Below are 18,180 nucleotides of genomic sequence, written 5' to 3'. Positions count from 1 at the left end.
ATTTGATGCATATGTACGTAATTTTAGGCCACAGTAAATGAAAGGAAATGGCTGACTGCAATGAATAATGCAACAAAGATGGTTTGGTAGAGAAAAAAAAACATCCACGTTGAAGACGTGTTGAGGTCAGATTTTTCAGAACACAATACACCAAGCATTCCTAGTCATCAAATTTCATTTGCATAATGTTGGTAAATAGCACAGAGATATTCAAAATACTCAAACGCTGTCTCTTTTCACACCTGGTGGTGACATAGGTCAGGATCCACAATGAACACATGGCAAGAAGTCCTCAAACCTCCTTCTTCGTATCGCCCTCGGCTGATAAGACAGTCTTCGTCTGTGGCCTGCATTGTGACCAGTCCAAAGAACCGCCGGTCATCAGGACAACAGGCACTGAATGCTAGTTTTTCTGCAGGATACGTGGCAAGGATCTGGCCTTTATCACTGCACAGGCGCACAGTGTCATGCATGACCTGCCAAAAATAGGAGACACTGCATTAGAAATTGACACAAGGGAAAATACAGCAAACCCCTTCTATGTCGCGGTTCATCTTTGGCACTCTGCTATATCGCAGATTTTTCAGCGAAGAGGACGCCGCTTCAGTGTAATACAATGCCATGTTCCCACAGAGCAGAGATATGTATCTGTCTGTGATAATGTTGTCTGCTGTGATTGTATGCGTCGAAGCTCCATGTGTGTTAAAGTAGCAGTTGTTTAAGGGTTATAATTACCATAACGTCTATGCAAATTTCTGTTAGCCGGCCTATGGCATTTCGCATTATACCTGTATGTTATCATTAAGCTAGCGTACTTTCAGCAAGACGAAATACGGTTTTGGTTCAACATTATGGTGTTTAAATATACAAAGTGTAAATCTCTTTTGTTTTCTATGTCAGTTTTACCGTAAACCTTAAAGTGAAAAATAAATAGCTTGAAGGTCGCACGTGTTGCCTTTTATTCGGAGAACGGTGCCGAAGTGAATGTGTTTAAAGTGTGTGAGGTGTGAAACCATTTTAAAAATGCATAATTTTTTGTTTCAGGAGAAATATTTAAGCTAACCTTCATGAGGACCAGGGAATGGATCTTTTGCTCTGCCCTGAGGCGCCTCATGCATCCTCTGATGGCTTGCAGGCTGTCACTCTCCAGGCTGGTCCCTGTGGAGGCAAGCTCAATGGAGCCCAGGTAGCCAACAATCATGCCCACATTGACAATCTCCTGATTTGGATCCAGGACCAAGTCCTGCCCATCGCCAACATCCATGCCTTGTTCCTCATGGTGGTGGTGGAGGTGGAGATGTTGAAAATCAGAGTCCAGGAAAACCGAGTCATCATTTAGAACTTGGGCCATCTCCTCCTCAGAGAGCAAGACAGGGTTGCTCTGGGAACGGGAGGAGTTACGACATGGAAGAAACTCTGGATCAGACATTGGATGTGGTTTGGATGATGAGGTGTGTCCAGGTCTGTCCTTGTCAGAGCTGCTGGACGAATGGCTGGAATTCTCAAAGATCATGTTAAAGATTCCTCCAGACTGTAACTCCGCCACGACCCGCTCAGCACGGTTGATGCCGAGCTGCTTCGAATCCATTTTGGGTCTGAACCAGCCCCCACGAGCTCCACCGCCTGTCCTGCCATTATTGTTGTTGTTGACACTGTTGTCGTATAGGCCGTCCAACTCATCGTCACTGGAGCATGAATCTAGATAATATGCGGCCATAGAGTTGCTGCTATGGTGACGACTGCTAGCGCTGCGTTGCTGGTGATGATGTCGCCTGTGACGCTCTACTTCACCAATGACCAGCTTTAAGACACCGGTGCAGCGTCCGATCAGTTTGACCACATCTTCATGGGATGCCTTGGAGACGTTGATGTCGTTGACTGAGAGGATGTGGTCTCCTGAACGCAAACCCACATAATCTGCAGGGCTGCCTTTAAGGATACAGCTGAGGACACAAGGGCTTTGTCCCGAGAGTGTAAAACCGTACCCCGTCCTGCCTCTTGCCACCTCAACAGCCCGGATTCGCCTCTGTTGGACAGAGGGGGGTGGGGGAGACTGGGGCCGGTCGGCCTCATTGCCACCATGAGGACGTCTTCTTGATGATGTATCCACTTGCTTGAACATCATGCCAGAGGATTTTCTCTCATCTATTTGTTTAGAACATTTTAGTCACTGCTAAGCTGGAGCAGCCAGCCTGTCTTCTAGTCAGAAAGTTCTGCCATCAAGTGGCAAATACAGCAGAGGGGTGAAAGTTTGAACTCAGTTCTGGCACAGCCTTCCTAAAGTAGAGGCCCCCATCATGATGTCATTTTCCAGTTTACTTATTTACCTGCAGAAAAGACCAGACAACAATGAAGCTGGGATAGGCTGAGACTCTTTACTCAACCACAGTAACTAAACTGTCTACTACAAGGAATGTATTACACTATAAATCTAAAGTCTACACTTCTCGAGAAGTCACAGTCATACCATTTGGGGTACATACATATATATATATATATAAAACATTCAACATTATGGTGTTTAAATATACAATGTGTAAATCTCTTTTGTTTTCTGTGTCAGTTCTACTGTAAGCTTCAACTGGGAGTGAACAATAAATAGCTTGAAGGAAGCATGCTTTGCCTTTTATTTGGAGAAGGTTGTTGAAGTGAATGTGTTTAAAGTGTGTGAGAGGTGGGAAAGCATTTTAAAATTTATAATGGTTACTTTATGCTGCAGACTTTCACCTAACACGAATGAGTCTGGAATGTATCTCCAGTGATAAACAGAAGTTAACTGTTCTATATAATTGAAAATGACAATTTAAACTACAGTGATTGAACTGAATTATTATTTTACTATGTCCAAACTAATCTACCTGCTGACAATACTATATCTGCATGCCGAGTCAGCCGCTGGACCGCCAGCAGCAGCCATCGGATGCTCGGAGCACGGGAGCGAATCAAAACGTGAAATATGGTGTTTCACCTTCCTGGGGGACTAAACTTACTTCAGCCTCTGGAGTGCGCAAGAGGAAACGTGCTTAAGTCTTTGGCAGAATGCACGCAAGGTCAGATATGAGAGGGAATGCCCACACTTTAGGGTTACTCCACCCAAAGTGCGCACATGGCCAGAAGACGCGTAAGTGATAGAATTAAGTGGACGGGAGAATGGACGCAGAGAGAAAAGCGCCGAGCTGCGCGCCTATTATGACTTAGGCATACGGGAGAATATAGCCCATAGTGCATACACAGCTATCTACAGTTGTGTTATTTTATTGACAGTTAACAGATGAGCAGGCGTGGTTTTAGCACATTCAGCGGACATGCCCACAGTGTTTGAGAGCAGAGACAATTGCTTGATTTTTTACCATTTATAGTCTTATCTTATACCCTTGCCAATTTTTTAATCATTCAAATTTAGTGTCTCAAATTTAGAAGAAATTCATTTTTGCTTTACTGGAGTCAAATCTTTTTTAAGTATCAAGTATCTAGTATACTACTAGTATCAAGTATCTATTAGACTTTACACCGATCTGATCGGCTTGATCGGTATCGGCCTATAATTAGCATTTTATGCTTATCGACTTTTGTGTCATAATTCGCCGATCCGATCATTGACGTCATCGATCGGCTCCGCACAAGACATTCACTCGGCGTATGAATCCAAAAGCTGGTTTATTTTTAGCCTTGTCACGTGTCAAGTGGCACAGTACGATCTGACGGCCAATAAAGTTTTTTCAATCTTGTGGTGAAAAAACACATCGTCTGTGTGGCAGTATTTTGCGGTGTCTCAGATAAACAAGACGTAAGTTATTTGCAGTCTGTGCACAACTGAAGTACCTCGTGGGGAACGTCATCTAAATACTTCAACACAACAAATTTGATCGGGCACCTGAAGAATGTACACAAGGAGGAGCATGGCGCGTTCAAGCAACGCAGTGTGGGGGGGGTGGGGGAGAAAGGAAAAGTCAAACGGACGCAAACTGAACAACACCAGAAAATGGATGGATGGATGGATACAGTACTCAGTATACCAGTATATACAATAAATGAACAAGTAATGTAAATGGAAACATTGCTCCATCTTGTGATCAGATCGGTGATCGGTTATCGTTTTTTTTAAACTTGCTGATCGGGGATCGGCCCCAAAAACCCTGATTGTGTAAAGCCTAGTATCTATACTTCAATTTAAGCACAGGGTGTGAGTACTTTTGCCAACTTTGTTGATGTATCAAAAACTGCAGAACTAAACCAACTAAACACACTGGCTGTGTTCAGAATCACTCCCTATCCACTCTATAGTGCCCTATATTTTGAGTTTGCCATTTTTTTCATGATCTGTGTTTGTCGACTTTGCTTGGTATTAAATATATTTAGTTTTGTTTCATGGTAGGTCTATGTCTTGTTTCCCTAGGTGTCCAGTTCCTATCTAGTGTCAATGTCAACTCGTTAGGTTTTCATTTCCACCCGTTTACTTCAGCCATTCCTTGTGGCTACCAATCAGCTCCCTCCAGCCACTCGTGTCATGTCCTGGTGTGCCTTGTTGTCACGTCAATTTGTTTGTATTTACAGTAGTTCCCTGCTTTCTTTCAGTCTGTGTCAGATCACTGTTGCTGTAGTCATATTTTCATTGTCACATTATGTTTTCTATCGTGGTGAGTTTATCCCCGTAGTGTTTCTTTGTTACTTTGAACCTTGTATTTTGGGACATCATTTATTTAGTATTTAGATTTTTCTGTGTGCCTTGTTTGCCTTTTTGAAAATAAATATTTTTTTGAGATTCATCCTGCCTACCTCCCTGTTTCCCTGCGTTGGGGTCCCCCGATTTTTCCAACATCACCACAAAATCGTGACATTTGCTGTTTCAATGTGTAGTGAGTACTAGCTATAGGTTATCCCCTGGAGGCTATAGAGTCCTCAATGTATCCCACAAAGCGTCTTGAAACGAACAACTGACGGTCACTAGAAAAAGTGCTTTCTAGCAGAAGCTTGAAGGTTTTGTGCTAATACAGACTGCTATTTCAAACAAGAAAACATCTTGAAACGAACAATTGACGGTCACGAGAAAAAGCGGATCCAATGATGCGTTGCACCCTGTCATGAATATAATACAAACCCCAATTCCAATGAAGTTGGGACACTGTGTAAAATGTAAATGAAAACCGAATACAATGATTTGCAAATCGTTTTCAACCTATATTCAATTAAATAGATTGCAAAGACAATATATTTTATGTTCAAATTGATGAATGTTTTTTTTTTTTTTTTTAATATTCTCTGATTTTGAATTTGATGCCTGCAACACGTTCAAATAAAGCTGTGACAGGAGCAACAAAACACTGACAAATTTGAGGAATTCTCGCAAACAACTGTTTGGAACATTCCACAGGTGAAGAGGTTAATTGGAAACAGGTGAGTGTCATGATTGGGTATAAAAGGAGCATCCCACAAGGCTCAGTTGTTCACAAACAAGGTTGGGGTGAGATGCCCCACTTTGTGAACTAAAAACTGGGATTATTTTCCAGGGTTACAATTTCAATGCGGGGAGAGGCTGGTTGTTGATTTTGAGCCTCAGCAGGGTGAACAAGGTGTTAGCACGTTTTGAATCCGCGGTTCTCCGCGCACCTCTGGCTCCCGCATTCCAAAAACATGTCTATAAAACATTTACAGAACTAGACAGAACATTTAAAACAAATAATAATAATTGATCATGAATTTGTTTTGTCCTAGTTCATGTTGGAGTAATATGAAAGTAATCAAGTTACATTAATATTATGGTACTTGGATTACGTTCCTGACTGCATTTTTTAAAAAGGTAACTAGTAACTGTATCGGAATACATTTTTAAAGTAACCCTACCAACCATGCATATACACAACAAATTGACGGAGCTACTTTTGAAATCAGAAGTCAAGGATAATAGTTTGTTCAACTATTGTTCAAGTTACTGTAAAGGGGAGTTTGGTAACAAAACAAAATTTGAAAAAATGCTCGCAATATCTCAATGTCATTATTTAACACATATGACGATTTTAGATTTTTGTGCAGATTTTAGCAAGAATCATGGAAGTTTAAACAAGTAATTTGCTTTCACGAGCCGCATACAATGATATGGTGGGCCGGATCTGGCCCCCAGGCCTTGAGTTTGACACCTATGGATTAGGGAGGAAAACGTGCACATTTGCAGGTCAACTAAAGTACACCATCCACACAGATTATTTTTTTCTATTATAATCTTGAGTTCCCTTCAAGTTGTAGACTGGACTAGTTCCATTCATATTGAGTATTTTAAACACGGCGTCCCTTCATCCGTTTAATGTCAAAACACATTCGTTTAGGCGTTGTCAAGTTATCACAATAACACCAGTGGTAAAGCTTGGGTTTGTTCGGAGTTACTAGCAATCGCCCAATCATATGTAATAACCTTGTGCTAAAAATAATGCGTTTTTCTCCCCGATTTACTGTAGTTTTGAAGTTTTTCTTCAGTCGCTTACGCTTCCAATGTGCAAGCATACTTGCTTACGTCTTAGCCCCGCCCTTCACGCACGCAAGCGTTTCCAGATTGGCTGTAACGTTGACAACGGCGATGTACACATTCTTGTATTGATCGCCATTGGTTTACACGGGTGTCAATCTAGCAGCGAATAGTTATGTGGAGAATTTGACTTAGGTTCGAGTGAGAAATCACAAATAAAAGTATCGTTCTGTGTCAAACTTCAGCAACGAAGTTGTGAAAACAGTAGCTTCTCTTTTTATGCACACCGATAAAAAAGTGCATATAACTAGATGACTTTGGGTAGGAAGGCTAAGAGCGAGCGGGTGGGAAAAAGTCAAATTTATGAGGCTAAGTCTGCTAAGTCAAATGTAGACCCATTTTTAATGACACATAAGCGATAAAATGCGTACGTCGAGAGGTATGCGGCCAAGAGCGAATGACTTACTGGTCAAATGACGGCTCCCAAGCAGGCAGCATCCATTGTTGAGTAGCTAGGGACACTTAGGTCAACTCATGGCCGATGGGTAAACAAAAGAAAAGACTACACCATCTGGCCAAGTAGCCTTACGAGGAGGAGGACTGGAGGTGGGGGGGGGGGGGGGTCGTTTAGAGTGGGCTGTGAGGAGGGACTGGATATGGAAGGAAATATCGAACTGGTCCAGTAATGTTTCAAGGTGCTTCACTCCTGCTGCTTCACTTCACTTGGCCCTTATTAGCTCCTATGTGGGATGTACAGTCAGTGGATACAAACAGTCCACACACCTCTGTCCAAATGTCATGTTTTTGTGATTAAAAAGAGAGCGAGAGAGAGAGAGAGAGAGACCAAGATAAATCATTTCAAAACTTGTTCCACCATCAATGACACCCTTAACCTGTACAACGCAATTGATTTTGTTTAAATCTTTTCAAAAAGGGGTGTAAAATAAAAATGAACAACTGAGATGTGGTTGCACAAATGTGCACACCCTGTTTTTTTACTGGGATGCGGCTATGTTCAGAATTAACCATTCACATTCAAACTCATGTTAAATGGTTGAGTCGGCGCACACCTGTCACCACTTAAAGTGCCTCTGATTAACCCCAAATACATTTTGACTGTTCTAGTAGGCTTTTCCTGACATTTGTTTTGCTTTCTAGCAGAAGTGTGAAGGTTTGGTGCTAATACAGACTGCTATTTCAAACTCTACATAATTCCCTTCACCTTGACTCAGGCCCCAGTTCCAGCTGAAGAAAAACTGCCCCAAAGCATGATTCTGCCTCCACAATGCTTCACTTGCATGTATGGTGTTCTTTTGGTGATGAACAGTGTTGTGTTTGTTCCAAAAATACCATTTGGAATTATGATTTACAAGTTCAACCTTGGATTCATCACAAACACATACGCACGCGCACACGCACACACTTTCCCTCATGTGTTTGGAAGATTTTGCTTGACAGCACATAGAGGCTGAAATTTGATTGGACAAAAAAAAAAAAAAAAACATGTAACCTACTGTGCTGGCAGCAGTGCAGCCAATAGAAATGCTATGAAATTAAAAGAGAAGACTGTTTAGATCAAACTCATACAAGCAGTGTGTTTCATCATTATTGCATTAAACAGAATGGGTTGAAAGAGAGGGAATGATGTGATGTGTTCTTAAAAGCGTTTTGTCATGGATTGTTGCTAGCTGTACCATCATGATCTTGGCTCAGTGCCCAATAAAGCATATGGAAGCTGCCTGGTAATCCACTCCACTTAATGTCTTTTAATCATCGACACCTTAATTAATAGGTGCTGTAAAACTGTAGTCACACTTACCAACGACAAGCTTAGGTACACCTGCAGCACAATGACAGCTTTTTTTTTTTTAACATAATACTGATTTGGAAAATGTATGTTTCATATATATTAGTTTTATATAACCTTTGCATGTTTTATTGTTCCATAGCTCTTAGCACAGTGCTTCTTTGTGTCCTTGCAAATGTGCCCAGGACTGTTTTGACTACTCTCCGTTCTTCTCTTTCGTTATCATCCTCTACTTGCAACCATTCCCATAAAGATAACTTTGAGTGCAGCTGGACGAAGCTAACTGTGTGACGTTGTGGGAATGAGAGGGGTGTATTTCTTCTCTTTTTTGTCTTGTCTGTCTCTCTCACTTCTGTTTAACAAAGGTGATTCTTTGCTTGCACTTCAGTAAGGGGTGACAACTTGTGACGACTTGTACCTTTTCCTCTCCTTGCAACGATGTTTCTTTTTTACTTTTAATAGAAACCCACAAAGACAAGATTGCTTCCTTGCTTATTGTGCCAGAAAAATATTTGCCAAAACAATAAAAATGTTCTTCAATTGACGTTTATTATGGTAGTTACCAGTGTTTTGAAACAAAACTGCATCATAGTGATGGGGTTTCCATTTTGATTTACCATGGCTACTTCAGAGGGACCAAATAATGTAATGTTGTGCCCCCTGAGTATAACAGCAGCAACAATACGTCTTTTTTTGTTTTTTAATCCATCTTAATTTCCTGTTTACCAAGATGTTGTTGGTTTTTTTTGCCAAAGGACAGATTATTATTTTCTATGGTGACACAGGATGATGTGATTTATTCAAGCTGCAAAACAAAATGGCTGAGTCAAATTGCAATAGTTGACTTTTTGCAGTCTCCACAGGAATACAATTCGATGTGCCTGCATACTAGTGACAAAGACAGTAATGTAACATGGCTTGGAGGAAGATGTGATCAATTATTTTCAGCGTTATCACAAGACCAAAAGTAGGGTGAAAAAACACCATCAAATTTGCTCATTCTGGAATTGAAAGGCGTTGAAGACTAAGATAAAGGAACCAAATCAAACCTGTTCAACACAATATTTTTTTACAAACCAACTCCCCAAATCACCAAAGATTTCTAGGTAATCGTATTACCCCCTGCAGGGGTCCCCCAGTCACTCAGGCTTTTGCTCCTCTCACACCAACACGGAAGCAACCACAAACACATTTAAAGTCTGTTACAAATAATTTCCTTTGACATTTTAAGCAATACATGGTAGCCTAATTGAGAATAATCTCATTTTTCAACTGAAGAAAAGGAGTTTTATTTAATCTGCTTCAGGGTAGGGAACGAGCCTAAAACTTTTATTCCAATAACCGCTGCAGGACTAATCATTTATTGTGCTAACACTGGTAATACATTAGTTCACATGGTCACACTTGAAGTTGGAACATGACATAATTCAGCATACAATTTGTTTCTGTTTATTACTTTCATGTTCTAGAATTTGCCTAACAAGAACAAGAGCTACAGGTGTACTTATATTCTGCAAGAATAAAACATTTTTTTTTAACAAACTGGCAGACATTTTAAAGCTCAACACAAAAAGAGGGTAACTACCTGCTGCGCTGCGACAACCTACAACTGCTTGATTTGTCAATGCAGCGCTTTGTTGCCATGGTTACAAGGCTGCCTTTGGATCGTGTTGTGTCATAAGACACACAACAGTGGTGGCAACTGTAGCCATAGAAATGGACTAAGGGCAATAATACAATGTCATCGCTGTTAAGCATGCTTTCAAGCGTTCAGTGTACAGGACATAATCTTTATCCAAGGCAAGTGTATGTACACAGTATGAAAGCCCAGCACAGTGCCAGGCAACTCTTCATTTGAACATCGAGCTTTGTACATTTCTGTGGTAACATCCCCTTCATATTTTAATCGTGTATTTTATTTTATTTTATTTAAGAAAAAAAAAAGCACACTTCACAACATACCGGTACTTTTAAACTCTCCTTTGTACAATTCTGTCATGCGCAATGGCTTTCATATTAGTTTACTTTTTACAAGATACAAGGGCAACAACATTTGAAGATGACCACATTATTTCTTATGTCTTATTTAAACAATCACATTTTACATCCTGAGTGTTATAAAGAACAAGCGAAGGACACATGGAATCATTTAGATGCAAAGGAGGGGACCATCAAAATCTTTGATACAAGATAAAATGCACAATATCATAAAAAATGACAAAGAAAAAAATTTGGTATTTTTGTTGATCAGTTTCTAATGGCAAAACCACACTAAATTCTGTCATTCTTTGTCACATAATTGACAACTTCTGAAAGATGAAACTTTTTTTCCCCCTACAGTGACAAGGAGTATGGCTAAGTGATCCTTCTCTCACACAATTTGACCTGTAACTGTGTGCTCAGTAAACTGACCACACATTATATTTTTTAAATGTTTTAAAGACAATACATAGAGACTAGTCCTGCCATGATGACCTCTTTTAAGAAACACAACATGGAACAAAATAGACACAATGGTGCTTAAAATATAGTAAATACTTTGTCATTTCCATAACTTTCCCACAAGAATTAAACAATACCATGAAAGAAAGTGTTGGGGGGGGGGGGGGGAGTATTGATGAACCATCTCATCTCATTATACATTTATTCCAGGTGCTAGATAGGTGGGCCTGTCAAGGGGAGGATTGCAGGCAAAACCAGTTTGGTGACATTATCGACTGTGTGCCTCATTCTTACACTTCAAATATTCTGTGTCATTTAACTAATGAATTATCATGTTGTATACCTTACATCTCATCAAGAGAAGTGATTTGAGCCTGCAGTAGATAGATGCTCCGATGGAGGGAAACAAAGTGCCCGGACCACATTTTCCCCACTAGCCCAATTGTCACCACTCTCGTTTGCCTCAGAGCCAATCAATCTGAGTCAAAGTGTCGTATCCTGGTGGATTGATTGCAGAGATCCCAGCAGCTGGTAGTACGGACTTCCAGGCAACGCGACTGTCTCAAAGACCGACTGGAAGGCCCTGCGGTCCAGCTCCTCATCAATTTGGTGCCGGTAGAAGTCCATGGCCACCAAGCAGAACAGGTTGACATCTACCACTTCACTGGAACCCATCCTGCTGATGACGTGAGGAAGTCTGGTTAAGAATGGAGTTAAAGACAACAGGTTTGTTTTGGTCCGTAATTGCCATCTTGATCTACAAATTTAGGTAATTTCCACCCCCACACTCATTAGTGCTCAACATTCAGTAAATGAATAAAATCCACACCACCCCATGGTTTATAATTGTCTAATTGTCCTTTGTCTAAATGCAACTCTTCAACAAACACTAGACAGCCAAATGTATTCGCTCACCTGCCTTGACTGACATGCCATTCCTACCCTATAGGGTTCAAAATGATGTCGGTCCACGCTTTACATTTCGAAGGTGGTGTACAGTGAACCCCTGTGCATATTCACGGTTCGGCATTACCAAATTCATATCGGAACCCAATATATTTCCCATTATTCGCTGAAAAACTCACCTGTTCACCGTGTTTGTGCTCAAGTCAAAGCAATGCAAGTACCGTATTTTCCGGACTATAAATCGCTCTGAAGTAAAAGTCGCACCAGCCAAAAAATGCATAACAAAGAAGGAAAAAAACATGTATAAGTCACATTGGAGTATAAGTTGCATTTTGGGGGGGAAATTTATTTGATAAAATCCAACACCAAGAACAGACATTTGTTCTTGAAAGGCAATTTAAAATAAAAATAGAATAGAGAACAACGGGCTGAATAGGTGTACGGTATGCTAACGTAACACATTCAGCTAATGTTACATGATGCATAAACAACGAACTGAGAACGTGCCTGGTATGTTAACGTAACATTAAGTTATTCAGATAACTATAACAAAGAACATGCTAACAAGTTTACCAAACCATCAGTGTCACTCCAAATCACTAAATCCAATGAAATCTTCATCCTCTGTCTCACTTCTAAACAACTCCGCCAACTCCGGAGGTAGACGATTGTCATTGTCCGTTGGAGGTACAAATACACACTCCTAGAGCGCCCTCTTGCGGTTGTCAGTGTGAAAATAACGGGAAATTATATAATAATGTGTTAATAATTTAACATATAAATCGCTCCGGAATATAAATCGCACCCCCGGCCAAACTATGAAAAAAAACTCCGACTTATAGTCCAAAAAATATGGTATTATTTTGGCCCCATGTAGCATTTCGCTGTCAAGGACCTAAGGCCTGTTCGCACTGCACTGTCCACTAACCAATTCATCGTGAATAAGGGTCGGACTCGCCCTCTCAATCCTGACTCGCTATTTGTGTTGTTGTTTGTTGACATCAACGAATGACTTCCAAATCTGAACAATTTTTTTTTTTGGTAAATGTGGCATGGCAACAGTTGCAGTGCTTGTCAGAATCAAGTAATATGTTACTCTTTGATTCGTTCTGATTCAAATTGGAAAATTCTGATTCGGCATTAATTTTTTTCGGCAAACTATAATGTTAACTTGAGTCACCACCAATTCATGAAAAGTCCTAATTGTGAATGTGCTACCGCAGCACGATGACGAAACGCTGTGGGGCGCAGGGTGGGCGTTTGCCACAGCAACAAGGAAATTCTTTACAGTGACAAGCTGGTAACAATATGGAGCCTGCGCATGTCACTGCCAAGCTTTCCTATATACAGCTTTGTGTAGAACAAATATAGTTTGTGACGCGCACAGCGCAGAGTAACCTACCCCACACACCAACACCACGGGGAGTTGGACAAAGCCATAAATAGGAAAGTCTGAACAGCGATAAATGTCGGAGCTACATTGTTACCCAGCTTGAGAAGTGCAGTCACGTGAAAGACTACTTTATATGGCTTTGTGCTGATGGCAAAACACACCCTATTTGAAACATGTTTCAATTGGACGGCAGTGCGCTGTGACGAAAGACGGCACATCCAATAGGAGAGGTGGTGTCATTTCAGAGTGACAACAGCAGGAGATTTTGTCATAATTGTACAGTAAACGACATGGAGAAAATGGAAAGCGGGGGGGGAAGTAATGAGGGTTTCCGAGTGAGTCGAGCTTTGGGACATAAGACAAACGGTGTACCATGACCTGGTAAAGAAGGCATAGGCTATGGACAGAGATGTCCTCCACGTTGAATATACCAGGTTGGTTGAATGTAGTAGAAACTTATTTTATCATTTTAGAAATAGAAATGTTGTGGGTCTATTAATCATTGATTTTCACAGCAGGTCTCTCTCCCTCCTAAGCAGGGTTTTTGTTTTCAATTATTTTTAATTGTCATTCCTACTCTTTGAGGTCATAAACAATTGCTTAATACCTTTGTCAACAATTACATGCACAGAAGTGTTTTGTTTTTTTTGTTTTTGTTTTTTTATCTTCGAATGACATATGTGCTCTTCTCCCCTAACATGAGTTAGATTCTTTGTGAATACACACTACTCACACACTTGGCTGTTATAATTTTTAAATAGTAATATTTGTGTGGACATTGAGAAGTACTTGACTGAAAATAAGGATACAAGGCTGAGATCCACTGGGAGGTGGAAGCCGAGACAAAGAAGCAGGAGAGGCTCCACATAGCCATGGCCACGGGTGTCCGCTGCGTGAAGTTTGACAAGGAGAGCAGCACCCAGTCTCGCACCATCGATGACTGGCCTGTAGCATGGAGTGTCTGGAATACCTGGAAACGTATGGGCAGTAAGGATTTGAGCAGCATTTGAAAAAAGATTAGACCTATTCTTCTTCTGTTTTGGCACAATACAGTACAAACATTTATGGGGAGAAATCTTTGGTTTTCCTTCTGCCAACCTTGTAAACGACTGTGGCCATGAATTGCGGATAGGGTTGCTGGTTGGACAGGAACTCTCCGATGACCTTGTTCATAACATCTTGGGGTGGAAAGAAATCATCTAGGAACTGTGGAAGAATCCTTGACACAACCCGAGCCTCACTGGGCAAACCTTTTCGGATCCTGCAAATAGGACAATTAAAATAAAGAGAGGACCGACCGCACTCAAATTAATTTATTCAACCTTTGCAATAACCAAATAAATGGTTTGTTAGCAGCGGCACCCATAACAAAACAAAACCTAGGAGATCAAAGTTCTACTGGTGTCAAACGTAAGGCTCGGGGCCCAGATCCCGCCAGCCACATCATTTATGTGCCCCGCTAAAGCAAATTGTGAGTCTACATCATGTTTCTTACCAAAACCTGGACCAAAATTGCAAACAGTTTTCACTTTTTAATATCGTTGAGATATAGCAAAGATTTTGTTTCCAAAACTCTTAAAAATAACTTGAATCGTTGAACAAGCAATTTTAAAACTATCCATACATTATTTTTGTATGTATATGAAATAATATGATTTTACATTTATATGGTTTCGCAGAAAACACAGCTCTCGGAGGGGAACCATAACTACAATATGGTCTGTGATAAAAATGAGCTTCATACCATGTTTAGGTGGAATGTCAACTTTTGTGAGATTCATCTGTAATAAATGTGCTTGTGTGTGAGTGCGTCTACCTGTCAAAAAGCACAGAGACCCTCTCCATGGCAACAATGATTGACTCGCTGTCTGGGGCCTGAGGGTCCGGGTGTGCAGGGCGATTGGCGGGGCTGGATTTCTCCTTGCCTGAGGAGAAACCAACATGACCCGCCGTGACCCCCACCGCCTCCATTACAGCAGAGCCAGAGTCAACCTGACCTCTAACCCCTGTGACTTCTGAACCGGACGCAAGCACCGCTGAGAGGATGAGAGGGAGGGTGGCACCAGTTAAACCAGTAACTGAAAGGTTAGAGTAGGGACATGGATTGTTATGTGAACTTAGTCGATATCAAAGACAAAATGGTGAAATTCGGGGAGGTGAATTCAATTCAATTTGTATTCAAAGGCTGTAATGAATGCTGCTTCAAGAATTGTGAAATACAGTATACAATTCTACATTTCCTGAGAACATTGCATTCTAGGTTAGCCTCTTGTGAGCTGAATACACTTTGCTCACTTTACTGTAAAGCACATACTGTCGGTCATTACAAAGATACATTGTATTTCCTCACCAACTATTTGCAACAAGGTGCTACTTGGCCAGTCAGTGCAAAGAGCACAAATTGTAAGTGCTGACAGTTAGTAGGGGACGAAGTAGGGGTTAGAGGTAGGCTACAACAAAAGCTAGCCTTTTGGACACAAACTGCATGCAGGAAGCAAACAGGGTTTTAATGTTATTATACAGTATATGGCTGAAGGTCCCCTAATGTCAAGCAATAATGGGAGGTAGGTGAAAATGAGAACTGCTGAAGTCATACAAAAATTTGTACACATAAGATTTGAAGTAGCTTGAAATCGAAAACTCAGAGCACAAGAACACAACCTGCCTGCAAAAGGTCTAAGATCTTAAAGTTTAGGCATGGAAGCTTTAGAGAGCAACTCTTTATGCAGACTAGACTGTAACGGGGGGCACGGTGGAAGACTGGTTAGCATATACTGCATGCCTCAAAGTTCTGGGGATGCGGGTTCAAATTTGGACTCGCCTGTGTGGAGTTTGCATGTTTGCCTGCGTGGCTTTTCTCCAGGTACTCCGTTTTCCTCCCACATCCCAAAAACATGCATGGTAGGTTGATTGAAGACTAAAGTGCCCATAAGTGTGAATGTGAGTGCGGATGGTTGTTTGGTTATATCTGCCCTGCGATTGGCTGGTGACCAATTCAGGGTGTACCCCGCCTCTCGGCCGCAGTTAAATGGGATAGGCTCCAGCATACCCGCGACTCTACTGAGAATAAGCGCTGTAGAACATGGATGGATGGATACACTATAATGCAAAACTGTTACTTAAAGACCCTGTAAAGCGACAAAAAAGTCTCATAAATTTGACACACCACAGAGCAGTATTGTTAACGAGCCTGCCAAATTTGAATAAGAAAACAAAAATCACCAAATACAAACCCCCATTCCAATGACGAACATTGTGTAAAACAAAAACAATATGTTTTGCAAATCCTTTTCAAACTACATTCAAGTGAATATACTACAAAGACAAGATGTTTAATGTTCATTTTATTGTTGTTGTTGCAAATATTCACTAATTTAGAATTTGACACCTGTAACACAACAAAAAGCTGGGACAGGGGCATGTTTACACTGTGTTACATCACCACGCTTAACAACACACAATAAGCGTTTGGAAACTGAGGACACTAATTGTTGAAGCTTTGTAGGTGGAATTCTTTCCCATTCTTGATGTACAACTTTAGTTGCTCAAAAGTAATAAAACAGTAATAATCATTCTATGCTCTTAATAAAAAAATTGTCCCTTGAAAAATTGACTATTCACCAATTTGACAGTACTTTTCGTATTTAAAAAAAAAATTTTTTTTTTAATTTATAGCATTAAAAAATGGATACTGCCTACTAACAGTGATTCATTTAATTAAGCCCAAAAATTCAAGTCTAGTCAGAAACATAGGTACAATCTTAACAGCAATGCAGGTATAGAAATATAGAAACACCCAAGTTACAATAAATAATCATGGGAATCCTTGTTAGTTTCTTTTTCTATCATTTGATATACTTAAATTTGGCGGGCTGTCTCATCTCACCTGAGGTCGGCGGCAAGGCTGCCGGTGGAATTTGTGGATCTTCGCTTAGCACAGCCCACGTCCAGCGGCAGCCGTTCCCGGCCCGACGGGGGTGCGCCGTGGCCCAGATCGGGTGTCGCTGGACTGCTTGGCTTTGTTATGCTAGGGGAGACTGCATGAGAGGCGCTTCTAGCCAGATCAACTGCAAAGCAAGGTGCGTTCGAAGTGACGAAGATCAATGTGTCCTGCAATTCACATTACAGTGAAAGCTTGATTTAACGGATATCGGAAGAAACTGACAGTCTGGACAGTACGTGTCCAAAAACACTTTCCTGTTGTCCCTTAGCGTTGACAAAGTCTGTTAGTTACAGAACTGTCTGCTGTGACACAATATAGGCAGAGGTTGTGACACCCGTATTAAATCGAGGTGACTGAAAATATGCCCTGCTCGAGTTTCAGCTGTCAATAAAATACGTTCGTACAGTACATGCTCAAGTGTCTGTTGTCAGCTACAGGTTGAATAATGTGTGTGACTGTGTTTAATAAACAGTTAACTTTCGCTCAAGTGTCTCCTGTTATGTGGACCCATACACAAAAATACAGACCAAGATGCTGACGCATTAAAACGACCCCGCTGCCAGTCTAGCTAGTGGTTTAATTCATTAGCTTGTTAGCCCACAGGCTAGCGAACATAACTCTTTTATGTTTCCTTAAGTGTCTGTTGTATTGTATGTTGTGACCAGGGATGGGCAACTGGCGGCCCGCGCCCACTCTGTGTGGCCCCTTGATTATTTTTTTTTAACATTGAAAAAAATGCTTCCTCAACCATACATGATCTGCTTTAAGTTGTAGGCATGCCGTTCACCACCAGATGGGAGACATCGGTTGATAGCACTTCCACAGAGAATCAGAGAAGAATATACAGACACTGTTAGCCATGGTTGATTTTCTTTGGTACTGGTAAACCGCTCGATGAAGAGCAAATGCGTTCAACTCTCAGAAGGTGTCATATCCTGTTGAGACCCCAGGTAATGCTAACTTTTACTTAAAAGGTCCCCTTCTATCAATTTAAAAAAATATATATTTTGTATAATATTTGATGTCCTTTTAATCGGGTTTACAATATCATTTGGGTTGAAAATCCCCAGCATGGACTTTTTCAAGCTATTCTAGTTGGTCTTTTACGCCTGGTAGTTGGGATGGCCAGATTTCTCATTAACATGCGACATGTAAATAAGCTTTGCACTGATTGGATAGCTCATCTTTTCAATTTAAATATAGAAAACAGCTTTGCTCTGATTGGCCGTTGG

General features: G+C 40.9%; 2 protein-coding genes across 16 annotated transcripts in view; both read right to left on the bottom strand.

Moving 5' to 3' along the window:
* rgs12b (regulator of G protein signaling 12b) overlaps positions 1-7,030 on the bottom strand; it is a 56,234-nt gene extending 49,204 nt beyond the window's left edge. For both annotated transcript variants that reach the window (XM_061678896.1, XM_061678897.1), the window contains exons 1-3: positions 6,924-7,030; positions 1,064-2,327; positions 243-476 (exon numbers count right to left, since the gene is read on the bottom strand). In XM_061678896.1, the coding sequence (XP_061534880.1) occupies positions 243-476; positions 1,064-2,125 (1,296 nt within the window). In that variant the 5' untranslated portion in view covers positions 2,126-2,327; positions 6,924-7,030. The remainder of the gene's footprint in view (positions 1-242; positions 477-1,063; positions 2,328-6,923) is intronic.
* Positions 7,031-10,913: 3,883 nt separating this feature from the next.
* Positions 10,914-18,180, bottom strand: part of htt (huntingtin) — a 64,941-nt gene continuing 57,674 nt past the window's right edge. For 7 of the 14 annotated variants that reach the window (XM_061678398.1, XM_061678399.1, XM_061678400.1 and 4 more), the window contains 4 exons: positions 14,822-15,083; positions 14,104-14,266; positions 13,815-13,975; positions 10,914-11,403 (listed from right to left, as the gene is read on the bottom strand). In XM_061678398.1, the coding sequence (XP_061534382.1) occupies positions 11,190-11,403; positions 13,815-13,975; positions 14,104-14,266; positions 14,822-15,083 (800 nt within the window). In that variant the 3' untranslated portion in view covers positions 10,914-11,189. Of the gene's footprint in view, positions 11,404-13,814; positions 13,976-14,103; positions 14,267-14,821; positions 15,084-16,934; positions 17,116-18,180 lie in introns of those variants that run through there. The other 7 variants (XM_061678403.1, XM_061678404.1, XM_061678406.1 and 4 more) reach the window with 3 other exon arrangements.

Source organism: Phycodurus eques, chromosome 6 (assembly GCF_024500275.1).
Source record: "Phycodurus eques isolate BA_2022a chromosome 6, UOR_Pequ_1.1, whole genome shotgun sequence".
Lineage (NCBI taxonomy): Eukaryota > Metazoa > Chordata > Actinopteri > Syngnathiformes > Syngnathidae > Phycodurus > Phycodurus eques.
Note: the sequence above shows the minus strand (reverse complement) of the source record. Positions and strands in the feature narration are given on the sequence as shown.